The sequence below is a fragment of the Zonotrichia albicollis genome, chromosome Z, assembly GCF_047830755.1.
Source record: "Zonotrichia albicollis isolate bZonAlb1 chromosome Z, bZonAlb1.hap1, whole genome shotgun sequence".
Lineage (NCBI taxonomy): Eukaryota > Metazoa > Chordata > Aves > Passeriformes > Passerellidae > Zonotrichia > Zonotrichia albicollis.
The window spans coordinates 61,531,792-61,545,157 of NC_133860.1; the positions used below are offsets into that span (position 1 = coordinate 61,531,792).

Genomic DNA, 13,366 nt, shown 5'->3' on the forward strand with positions numbered 1-13,366 from the left:
TGAACTCTTGTGTTCAAGCGTTTCAAGCTGAAAAATCCAGAAGATTCAGGCCGATTAGTAAATCAAGTGAGTATCACTGAAGCCTTATTTCTCAAGAAAGTATTCATTAATGCAGATTCATAACTGTATTATTAACCCACAATAAAATGATTTTTCCTTTGCTCTGACTTGAACTTGACCCATAAGGAAACAAAGTATTTGCCATGGAGTTCCAAATAAATCTTTTAGAAAAGAGCCATTGAGGACATCTACATTGTCTCAGTAATACATCTGATTTCTGCCAGTGTTAAAACACAAAAGTAATAGTACACAAATCAAATGGATAAAAAGTTAAGGGATTTAAAAATACATGAAAAAGCTTGCACAGTCAGTAGTAGCCAATGTATTTGTCAATATTTTAACTTCACCAAATACATTTTAATTCTATTCTACTGTACAATGCTTAGTCGTACAAACGCTAATGCACCATACACACTGCCAAAACACTGTGTATGTCCTTAGCCTCCTTTTGACCTAAATATGAAGAAGTCAAAACATTTGTGATGCAAATTATGACAACTAATTCTTCACCACAAAGAGAGCTTGTAGAGATCACTTGTTAGTACAAAACATCCCCTCTCCCCAAAATACACAGTTATTCCAAAAAAGACTACTCACTGAATTTCAGCAAAGCATTAGCTTCCCTAGGGCTAGTGAACCTAAGCATGTTTTAGACATTTTTATAATAATTCATTCTCTATTAACAACAAAAGCAAACAAGCCTTACCCAGCTGAATGCATCCACCAATGCCAAGAAGAGAAGCTGCACTGTGATAAAGGGGCAGAGTAATATAAATGATGTCTTCTGAAGTAGCACCAAAAGCCCACAGTCCAGCAGCTCCTTTAAGAACCTGTAAATGACTAATGACTGCTGCCTTTGGAAGACCTGTAATAAAATCAAAATAATGCACTAAAGCATTTCTTAAAGGGAATCTGTATGAAGTCTCTAAAATCACAAGAGAGTCAATTTTTACTTCTGTAATCAAATTGTCAACCATCTTTTTAGATGACCTAAATAGATGACTGACTGTTTAATACAATATTGCATGTTTATATACACATAAAGATTAGCCAGTTTGTAACCTCATCTCTTTGCCATTTAGTTTGATGTCACAGTCATTCAAATAAGTGGAAACATGACGAAACTCACTGGTTTGCTGCTAGCAAATTATATAAAGCAAGAAGGGACAAAAAATGTACTGTAGATATGGACCTCTTTTAACATAAAGAGTCATCACACCAGATCTTGTTCAGGCAAGAGTCATAGTGATAGTAAGGCAAATAAGAAAGGTATGGGATCTTCATGGAATAGGTCACACAATGGGTGCTTATCTAAGAATCATACATCTTCCTATTTGTTTTAGAACTCTACAAAGTCTATGACGAATTAACAAAAAAGAAAAAATTTGTGAGAAGACCACATCAGTTAGGTTCTTCCGAAAGAGTTTGTTCAAGTTCAGCACAGCACTTGTCTTCAGCAACATGCAGACTCTCAGGCAAGGGCTTCCTGTGCTACTACCCTTCACCTATTAATGTGAGTAGGGGATGTGATCTTGCATAATACATGTGTTCTCAAACACACACACAAATTTCAGGCTGAGTCAGCCTGATGAATGAACGGTGAGAACAATTCAATACTTTAAAAAATACAATGATTCACAAAGTTTTCTCACCTATTCTTGCAAAGCTATGGTTCATTTGAAGACTTAGCTAGAGCTGGAAGTATAATCTGTGGAGAGCTGAGCTACCCTCCAGGCTTATTCCACTTTTCTACACTTAAGTGAAAAGGGAATATGCCTAGGTTGCCAATAAATTGCTTATAGTAAGAAGTTTTCTACAGTCTTGTGTTTTTACTTCTGCCTTTACAGAGAGATTACTACAGACTGTGCAAAACACTCCTTTCTTTTAACTAAGATCATCAGTCAAAACATGTGAAAATGTTCAGTAACTCGGAATTAGTTATTCCATACTCTTCAGACTACACAAACCTTATGATATTAGTTACATAGTACATAATAGAAATTCAATTCTAAATTCTTGTATTTCATACAAAGTTTCAAAAATATTTCAAATTCTACATAACTGAAACTTGAGACTTCACACAGATACTCTGATTCTAATTGTAAGAACAAAATCATCCCATCTGGATAATTATGTAATTTTTTTAAGCTAATTTAACTCCCAAGTCTTAACAAGCAAGCTTAAGCATATTTCTATTAGTAGAATTTCAAATAAAACCTCGTCTCTTGACAATATTTATAACTTCCTAACTTATTGGAGACTGATGTTCTTATCTCCTAATTTTTCCTGAGAACCTGAGCAAATAAATTAAATTATTATTTGTATGAAGGAACAAAGCCTCAAACCACATAAGTATTTTCAATCTTCATGTGGCTAAAACGGTTGCGTTCAATTGAATGAGAATGCCAATCCACTCAGCTTAAAAACAATGCTGCCTTTCATGTCAGTGATCAGGTTTTTTTTAAGTATTAGCTTCTTAGCCGCTGGAGCACAATTCAGACATCTGTTTCTAAACTAAAAGGCTAGTAACTTAATCCTATTTTCTGTCTCTACAGTGACCTGCATAAAACATGACTTACTGTAAGAAAAACAAAAGTCTATTTGTGTGTTTCAAGATTATTTTTTAAAGTTCTAGGTAAAAATCTTAATAACTTTAGCTAGGGAGTGTTATGTGGTCACAAAATACTATCTATTATGATTGTAAACCGACCAAAAAAGCAATGTTTTATAAACACCTGAGCTGTGAAGTAATAAGAGGTAAAGCCTTTCATTGTATGTGTACAATGTGGCAGGAAAAAATAAAGAAGAGAAACCCATAAACCACTGAAGAGAAACACAATATGAGCAGTTTTCTATAGTAATGCTTCTAGATGAGAAACATGACATTTTGCTATTGAGATACCAGAGTTTCAGAAAAATCATGGACTCTTTAGAAGATCTGTACCTGTTGTTCCCGAAGTAAATATATATAACACAGCTGACTTGAGAGTGTTGGCAGAGCATCGATTAACTGGAACAGGGTCTTCAGATGCGACTTCTATTTTGTCCAAAAGAGTATGCACATTTGGAAACGTGGAATCCTTGGCCATTATCCAAACACTAACATCTTTTTGAAGTTTAGGAAGAATTTCTTCCAACGTCCCAAGCAAATCTTAAAAATTCACATGAAATTATGTTAATTCCATTATGCCTTCATAAACCTAGATAATAAAGTATTTTTTCTCTTAAAGTTTTACTTTTTATAATAGAAAAAGAAATGCAAGTCACCTCCATGGATATAGATTCAATAAAATAACAATGAACTAGAATGAAAATCCACTGAAAACAAGATATAATATGCTAAAAATACCACTGATCCCATCCCATAGTAGCAGGGTCAACTAGCTCTCAAGGCAAACTTGTGAGCCTTGATTATTTGCTCCTATTGTCCACATGATTTTAGGTAACACTTAGTCATTGTTAAGACTAGAATGAAATGTGGTTAAGTTCCAACTTCAAATAAATCTTGAAGAAATCCATTGAGGCAGATATATGCATAACTGATAACTACAGAACAGGTTTCCTTGGATGCCCTCAACAGCAATCTCCTTTTGAGAACTAATTTTTTTTTCAAAGGCACAGAAGGGACTAATTTAAAAAGAAACAGCAGTTTAACTAAGTTCTATTCTGCTGGCTTATCAGGAAAGAAACAATGAGAGCACTTCCCAGAGTAAATAAAAAAGAAAATATATAGAAGATATAATCCTTAAATAACCTATTTGGTATTTATATTTTGAAGCATTTTTACAATGTCACTTTCTCAGAAAACTGCACAGTCATTAAAGTACTAATCCAGGAAACATACCAAGAACAGGAACAATACTGTTTCCAGTAGAACTCATTTATACCTTAGGGCTTTGATACATCTCAGTCTAAGTAATTAATCTTAGAAATAAACCTATGGATATAAATTTATGTTATTATCTCAGTTGTTATAATAAATAAAGTTGAATAAACTTTGAATAAACAAAGTTGATATGACTCACCCAGAACCTGACAATGAGGCATTGCCAGAGCCAGCATTTGAAATCCTGATGTCAACTCCAAACTCACTTCACAAATATTAAATATGGATACCATATGCATAAACTTTATGCCAAAACAACTAAAGATTTTTAATCTTTTAGAAAGCTGCTTCAATAATGATAGACTGATGTAGTTATTTTAATTAATAACACACAATTGCTATTACAGATATGCTGCCTACTATCATCAACTAAACATGTTTTACAAACCTAAAGCCTACAGAGTACAAGTTTTATATATTTTATGAACATTTAGCAAATAGATCTGACGTAGTGTAACATAAAAAATTTTGTTTTCTAACTTCCTAGTACTGCAGAATGATTTCAGGAAGAAATCACCCAAATTATTTTAAATTGGAAAGATGCTGTTTGAATCACTGGAGTACAGTCCCACTATAGACAGCAACAGAGTGAAAAAATTTGAACAAAAAATAATGTCAAGAACAGTAGTATTAACTGCAGGAAACCTGATGCCATGAATGTCAAGGTTCATTGGCATATTAATTCTGTCTAGCTGTGGTATTATGGAATTATGGCATATTTTTGAGCAACAAATAGAAAAATACAACTGTACTACTTCTAACACATATTAATTAATGAAGTGTGATGGAATAACTATGTACATATTACCATCTCATACTGACTTTGTCTTCCTATTATGCATATATGCCTCTCAAATATACTAAGGAGAGCTGGTGCAGAACCTAGCAAAAGAAACAGGTGTTGGAAGTAGCTGGAGTTCTATTTCTGTTTTCAAAAGTAGAGAATATAGATTCTCCACCATTCTTTATTAATGCACTAGCTTCACCTACAAGGCAAATCTGTCAAAAAGAAGAGGATTTCCCTCTTCTTTTTCTTTTTTCCCCCTTTTTGTGCAGCAAAGGAAGAAAGATAGGAACTATTAATTTCAACCTTGCAGACACACTCATTTAAGATTCAAAAATGACATGAGGACACAGTTCCCTTTTGGTAGACTGAAACATATCTACCCAAAATAGTTAAGATCATATTAAACATACACACTTGTAATTTTTTCTCCAAACACTCACTCTTAAAACCTGTGACTCTGGAGCTTTTTACTGCTATTGAACAATTAAATGATTACACAGCATAATTTTTCTTCTGTGATCAGGAATCTAGTATTTGGAACAATACATGAACAGCTTGTAATTAAAACTTATCATGAAACAAACTTCTCAGTAGATAGCACAGAACAGAATAAACAATAAATTATTTCTTGAATAAAAAAAGGTAAGGTAAAACAGCTGTATTTAAAGTGCCAGAAACTGAAAGTTACTTCTGGAACACACATGAGATGGGGTGTTTGGAGATGACTCTCAGTTGTACTAACATATTTCCAAACAATAGTTCTAATGATCATAAATTAACATTTTGTTCCCCAAACTGAAAACTGTGCCAGACATTGTGCAGGGCTGTCTAGTCTTTACATATCATCTTTGCCACCTGTCAGGAAGACACAGCCCTGTTGGAAGAGCTATAATTTGTATATTTCTAGAGGCACCTTGTATGTGCACCTCATATAGAAAAGCAATTACAGTAAAGCAATTCTGCTATTTAAACTTGGAGTTTTACTCAAATAATACTTATTTACTCTTTACACTACAAGAGTATATTCAGATTTTAGGTTACTTGTTTTGGGAGAAATATCTCCTCATACAAAATTTGGCAAGTTCCATCTGTGCTGTTTACATTGTTTGTATACAAATGTTTGCCATTTGCTAATTATTTGGCTCCCACTGGGAAAAAATATCTGGAATTGATCAGGATGGATATGTTTTTCTGCTTTTGTTTGCTTTTTTTCTTGTCTTACTTTTAAAGCATTATTCAGTAAAAGTTTGTGAAACTGTTACTTTATATTCATATGAATACATCATTCAGTTACATCTTTTGAGAAAGCAAGGAAAATACGTTTTGAACTATTGTCCCAGGCTTCCAGTTGCACAAAGGTTTTTTATGTTATTTTTCAGCAGAGAGATCATGCAGGCTGTTGGCAAGGACACAGTCCCACGCTGATGAAAGGAATACATTAGATTATGAGATCAGTTTGTACTGAACAGAAAGTTACTCAGAAAGAAAACTCCAAGAAATGGTTCTTACATAACTTTGATGTGTACCCTGGCTGATATGTTCAGGAAATTATATCAAGTCCGGACTCTTCCCCACACTGTCTGGCCTCAGAAAGTAATTGTTACTTGTACTTGATCCCCCAAGCCACTGACTCAGCATGGCTTCGCACAAAGTAATAAGAGCAGGAAAGTCAGATGTAGCTCAGGATCAGTGCTGGTGTCTTGAAGTCCCAGTGAAGGCAGTAAGAATAACAAAATAGAAACCACCTTGCAAATCACAGTCAGCTTCCTTTTTATCCCCAAAGACCATCTGGAACAAGACACAGACTAGAGTAAGAGCAAGCCATCATAGAGATATGGCGTCTTACAGAGCAGGTGTCTTCCACAGTCCTCTTTTAAATGTTTAGGTCTAAATAGCTTTTTATTCCAAATGGAAAAGAAAAGGTTGTTTCCATACAATCCATTCTTTTTTTTTCATTCAGTGACTAACATGACAGATGAGACTTCTACTTGTATGTAACATCAACTGACTTTAATTCACAAATTCAAAAAATACTTTGCTTACTGTCTTTCTCCAGGATTTAGACTTGCTTCTGTCAAGCCCAGAATACACCCAGCAGCAGCAGCAGAAAGCACTGCTAGTGCCTCAAGAGTAAAAACTTCTGGCCAGAAAAATGCAATACAGCTGAGAGACAAACCTCTGTACAGAACTGCAAAATCACAAGATGGCTGTGAATAGAAGGGGCCTCTGGAGGTCACCTCGGTCCGATCTCCCTGCTCAAGCAGAGCCATGTAGAGCACACTGCCCACACGTGTCCATGCAGCATGTACACTCCTTTAATAGCCTCTGTTATCAGGACTGATGTAAATCAATCTCATGGAGTTTAGAAAGCAATCCTTTAACAGCTGAATCCTTGCATCAGAAGTCACGATGGCAATCTGGGATGTCCTACTCTGGGCTGAATTCTTCCCAGTAGGAACAGACTAGAGATGCCCTGGCAAATAAATTCCATTTGTGCATTTCTCGTGGTTCACTAAACTGTATGTGTTGTTCAGTAGTATTGCTGATGTAGATACTGCTATAGATACAATGATAGAACAGATGCAAAGTAATCCCTTCTTCAAGCAAGTCTTCGATCAATAGAAATATGCACCAAAAAGGACATAACACCTTAAAAGATGTCTTCATTTTAAGCAGTGCCTCCTCTGTTTAACCGGAAGCTTATTTAAACAACTAAGGGTGGCATAGTCTGGTAACCTGTAGTAAGAATGAACAGCTTTAGAGAGAGAAGAACATAGTTTCTTTCTTTCTCTTTTACAAGTTCCTCATTGACATAAAAGTTAGTTAACTACTGTTTTATTAAAAATGCAGTTGAAAACTCTAGCTTTTGAACCTCTTTCAAGAAACATTCCCCAAAATGGGAGTGGTGGGAGAAAATGTTTCTGGGAATGGAAGTGTGAAAAAGTTAAGCAACAAATTAAAGCAAGAGCTAAATATTCTGGGAACAAAGACAAATGAGAGAAGTTAAAGTAAAAAAACCCTGTCTCTCTGACAGAAAGGCAAATGGAAGGAATAGAAAGACTAAATATTGGCAAATAATAGAATCCATATTTGCCTTTTAGCCAGAGCCTGGACAAGAAGACAAAAAATTAACTTTATTGCACTAAATTAATTAAAAGACCATCAGTGTCAGAGGAAAAAAACCCACACTTTAGAGATAGCCATTTCATATAGGAAACCAACAAGAGAAAGAAACCCTATAGTTTTTATAACATATCTGGGACTTTTTATAACATATCTGAATAAAACATTCAGTTGCTGAGTTCATAGAATACATTAAGACAAAATGAAATCCACAAAACTTAAATACTACTGAAACACTCTGAACTAAAGTTAGAAAAAGCAATCCAAGTACGAGAGAATTGTCAGATCAGAAGAAAGTCTGATTTCAAGTGCTGAAGCAAAGACAATACTAATTGGATGGGCTTACCAAACCACAATGCCTGACATATATGCAGGCACACAACAAAAGTTAGGAGTAAAAAAAGGCATATGAGAGTGCTCTTACAAGAGGCAACATGAAAAATGGAACAAGGTATGGAAGACAATGCAACCATAAATAATATCAAACCTAATTGTATGGAGGTATCACATTGGTAAGAAATAAAAGCATTTTTGAAAATGAGGTACAAAAAATCTTCAAGATGCAATCATCGCACACAAAAGGAGGCTACATCAACAGTCTGAGCAGGGAAGATTTTGCCATAAACCATCATCAGTGAGAATTGTTTCAGGCAGCAGCTGAAGGTTCCCTTCAGCATAAATGAAACCTTAATATTAACTAGATATACAGTAAGATATAACAGTAGAACCTGTACATAGGCTCCTGTTTTAATATGCTATTACAGACAAGAATTTCAAGAGCAAATTTGGTCTTGCTGAACACGGGGAGTCAAATTGTTAAGGGGATAATTTCTCCCGTGCTGCAGTCCATGAATAAGACCAAATGTCATCCAAAACATTGAAGATATAGTTTCTAACCATTGCAAGAAATAGAATTGCTAAGTTAACCTGCATTTCTTTGTGGAGGGTGAAAAACCTACATAATTTTAAAAGAATTTCACTATCCAGAAATACTGCCATTACATACTATTCTCTGATTTTTAAAAAACAGTCTCAATTGCCAGACATGATGCCTGTCTAGGCAATGACAAATATTAGACCACAAGTGGATTGGGTGTAGTGCAAACGCTTCATAAAAAAATATATACCACCTTCAAACAATTCTGAAACAATGTGGCACAGTTCTGTGAAAATGGTGCCACAAGGGGAAAAGGAACAACTCTTGTTTATTGATGAGGAAGAATCCCTTGATAGTCACAATAACACTGAACAAAAAGACGTTTAATAGATCTCTAAGAATTATGTAGCTGACTGTGTAATCCCACTGTTAAACATTGCTCTGAAATTTTATGAACATGAGGGGGAAATTATTATCTATAACAATTAGGTTCAATATGCTTCTTTCAAGAGTGGTATGAGTTAGGCCTCACAGCCACTGGTCTGTGTATACACTTTCAATTGCCAAACCTGGACTCCTTTGGAGACGCTCCTCTATTATATGGTCAACAGCTGAGGACATAGCAACTTTAACTTCTTTCACAGAGAAAAACAAAAAAGAGCCTCTAAGTCCTGAAGGCTCATGGGACCAGCAGACTTACAGCAGAAACTAAAAGCCATTAATAAAGTAAGAAGTCCAAAATATAAAATACCAGCTGAGAGACTAATTTGTTGGTATTTGTGTTGTATCAGCTGCCTGCACACAGCTCTTCCCTTGTGAGCAGAGGCAGAATCCCAGAAGAACATAGTTCAACACAGTTGCTCTCACTATCAGCTGCTGGTAGCAAATTAAGAGCAGAGAAACACAGTTCACAGCGCTGTTCTGCAAATGCATTTTTCATCCATTAGTTACCTCTAACTTAAATAAAAACCTCTCTCAGATGCAAGCTCTGATACAAAGTTTCTCCCTTTCCACAGTCAATGCACAGAAAGTTCCTGAACATTAATTCCCCTCCTCAATCCATACACTCAAAAGTATATACTCATAAGAAGAAACGAAACAAGATTTTTTTTTAATTAAGAAAGCAAAATGAAAAGCTATCAGTTCAGAACTCTTGTTATCATGTATGTGGATTATATTTAAATTGGTTTTGTTTTCATTGGCTTGTTCTAATTACCAAATATCTTAAACTAGGAAACCATATAGAATCAGAATGAGAAGATTTATAATTTAAGAATATGCAACAGAAAAATTTTTGAAAACACAGCTTTATAGCAGTAGATATCAGATGGAAGAAAATTCTATCATTTAGGTGTCATGGGTGTAAAACCCCACAACTTGTGTAACAGTATTAAAGCAAGAAGGTGTGCAACACAAAAAAGGCAAAGGAACTTGAAACAACACTTTTTTAAAGAGAAGGGACAATATGAGACAGATAATATGCAATATTTAGTTATATTTCCTTCCAATCAAGTGTCAAGCTTCTGTGGGGTCTTTGAGCCCTGCAGGTTCACTTTCACTTCATCACAACTGAGTTTTGGCAAGTTAATGTTTTGGATCTGTCTTCAGTTTATACAATTAACCCCAATTTGAACATACAATGAGCAGGATGCCTACAACAAGATTTTAAATTCTTTTGAAGTATTTAATAAAAATGTAATACTCCAGAAAGTTGCACCACACACACTACCTATTCAAACACAGCAATTTTTTCTACAATCCAACACCAACAGTAAGTTTGTTATTATGAATCAACCTCCTATGTACTCTATTTCCAAAATGTTATTCTTGTAAAACTGTCATACCTCTGCAAACAATTGAACAGCAGAGGCTGTACAGTCCAAGTTTAGACCTTCCAGTTTTGCAGTGTGTTTGATCAGTAGAAAGATGGGCAGGTAGTACAAGAGAATAAAGTACATTACTTAAGCAAGATTAAATTTGACTGTTTGAGAAATAATGGAAAATTATTCTTAATGGGTAATTTTAATGCTTTCAGAGACACTTTTACTGACACAACTAAACACTCAGAACAGGCTGCACTCAGATGTGGAAAACTCTCCTGTCATACACATTCTTTAATAAAAAGTTAAATGGATGTTCACAAAGCAGAGATATAATTGATTCTGCCAGAGAGGCTGAAGCTTTATAACATTTTGAAGCCTTCTCCAGCTCCGTATTTCTTTTATTCTGTGAACATTTCTAAATCAGGTTTCCAACAAACAATCTGGAGGGCCAGGTATGTGGGAGACGTGACATTAAAAGCTTTGGATGCAGGAATGAGGAGTATACCCTACCTGCTCCCACAACCAGTATCTTGGGCTCACAGCTACTGACACAGTGCAGGAGAGATCTGAAGCGGACATTGAAGTTGAGGAACGCCACCACGCAGCCCAGCTTGGCCAGTCCAAACCACACGTGGATGAAGTCTGGCTCGTTCCCCATCAGCAAGGCCACCGTGTCCCCCTCCTTCAGAGCCTCGTGCTGCAGGAAGACCTGTGCTATCCTGTTACTCCTCCGGTCCACATCTCTGTAGGTGTGAACGGTCCCTTCGTAGACGAGGAACGGTTTGTGGGGCTGCTTCTCCGCCAGCTTCACAAACTTGTCCAGGACAGTGACAACCCTCCCTTGCAGCCGGTACATCTCCATTCTCGCCCCATAGGTCACCACTTTGAGCAGGTATCTCAGGTCTGCCCAGAAGTAGGGGAAGAGGAGTTTCTGGATGAAGTGCAAGGAAAGAATCCCGACAGCAGCCCCCGGTACCCAGTAGGGCGGCACTGGGAGCGGGTAAAGGTCGTCCCAGCCACGCATCTCTCCGCAGCCGGGCCGCCGGGCACACAGCCGGGCAGGGCGCGGAGGCGAAGGCCGGCACGGGCTGAGGCTCTTCCCGCCCTCACCTCCTCCACAGCGGGACGCCCGGGCCAACACCGCTCAGGAGCAAGGGAGACAGGGAGCTCCGACGGCACGGCACGGCACGGCCGGAGCCCCCGCCCGCCTCAGCCTCGCCGCACCTGCGGGACGGCCCGGCAGGAGCGAGGCGGGAGTGCCTGCGCTGCCCGCGCACGGCTGAGGCCGGACACCTTCTCCCCCCTCGGCCCCGGGACTCACGCACAGCACCGGGCTGCTGCTGCTGCCACTGCTGCTGCCGCTGCTGCTGCTGCTGCCGGCGAGGCGGCGGCGGCCGCTCCCTGAGCCGGTTGCATAAGGCGCGATCTCCCGCTCACGCCCGCCGGCGGCCGCAGCCTGGGGCTGGCTCCCGGGGAAAGCGGCGGCGCAGGAAGCCTCGCCCCGGGCCGAGGCGGCGGCTGAGCGAGCTGCGGGCGCGGTCCCGATCCCGGGGAGGGCGGAGGGCGGCGGGCGGCGCTGGGGGCAGGTGGATCCCGCCGGCCGCTCCCGCCCCGCCCCACGGAGCGCGGACCCGCCGGTCCCCCGAGCCCGGCCCGCCCTCAGGCCTGGCCACCCGGAGCGGAGGGCCGCAGGCACCTCAAGGGTTAAGCGATGTTCCCAACTCTCTCTGTTTTTTTCTCTTTCATCACTAAGATCGAGGTGTGATTAGATTAAGAATGTACAGGCATAGGTCTGTTATGTGAACGCTGACTGGACATGCATTGAAAACAAATCCAAGAAAATTAAATAGTGCAAAACTAGATTATGAGTAGATTTCACGCCTCTTTAACGGCGATACTGTCAGCAGCCTGAGAGGTTTTTATTGACATTGTAGTGCTCCTTACTTGCAAAGTGCAGTGGATGTGTATGTTCTGTCCCAGCTAGGTGTAAATTTACAGGAAGAAAGAAATATTTAGGTTTTCAGCTGATTTCAGAATCACTTCTTACAGAAGGACATTCTGTGAGAATACAGAGTTCAAGCCTAATTTTCTTAGGCGGAGATAACTTAAAGGGCCAGTATTAAAAATTCCTTCAAAGTAACTAATAGGCAGATTAAATGCTGCATTAACTTGTGCTTAACATTCAAAAACTTACAGTAGTTACTTGACTGACTGGAGTTGGGCTGTTGTTAACTGCTACAGAAATGTGCACAAATAATGAATAAAGGGAAACCGTGACTCGTAAGGAAGATGCGTACTTACATATTGATTTGAAGGAAGATAGAGGTTGACAGATACTCTTGTTTGCAAAGATTGGTTTGAAGATGGCAGAAAGAAAGCAGGAGGCACAGCAGCTCAGGTCAATGAAAAGCTCTTGGTGTATGGATGAGAATGAAAGGAAAAGCAATAGGTAATTGATAGAGCACAAAAATAAAATAAATACAGAATGGGCTGTGGAAAGAGAGATGTATTTTAAATATACTGTGCTGTGAGCTAAAAATCAGCCAGGCAACATTGTATTTACTAAAGTGACTAATGATTAGTATCTCACCACATGTCACATGAACAGAGAGGAAGAATTTTTTATCTTAGATGTTATCAGTGCTGCTAATCCCCAAGAACTGAAATGATTAGCAAGACTGTCTAAAAATCCTTTCTTAGGATTTTTTCCCTTCTGAGGAGCTGAGACCTCAGAAGCAAAATGTAAACAATGGTTACCTGCTGCTGTGGAATGCAACAGGTGGATCCATGATTGGTCTCCTGTGGATGTT

At 38.4% G+C, this 13,366-nt stretch overlaps 1 protein-coding gene across 3 annotated transcripts in view; it reads right to left on the reverse strand.

Annotated features, from left to right (window-relative positions):
* The window catches only part of SLC27A6 (solute carrier family 27 member 6), a 75,214-nt gene that overhangs the window by 28,735 nt on the left and 33,113 nt on the right, over positions 1–13,366 (reverse strand). Inside the window, exons 1-3 of one of the 3 annotated variants that reach the window (XM_074533641.1) lie at positions 11,067–12,560; positions 3,005–3,211; positions 767–925 (exon numbers count right to left, since the gene is read on the reverse strand). In XM_074533641.1, the coding sequence (XP_074389742.1) occupies positions 767–925; positions 3,005–3,211; positions 11,067–11,580 (880 nt within the window). In that variant the 5' untranslated portion in view covers positions 11,581–12,560. Of the gene's footprint in view, positions 1–766; positions 926–3,004; positions 3,212–11,066; positions 12,561–13,366 lie in introns of those variants that run through there. The other 2 variants (XM_005486230.4, XM_026792919.2) reach the window with 2 other exon arrangements.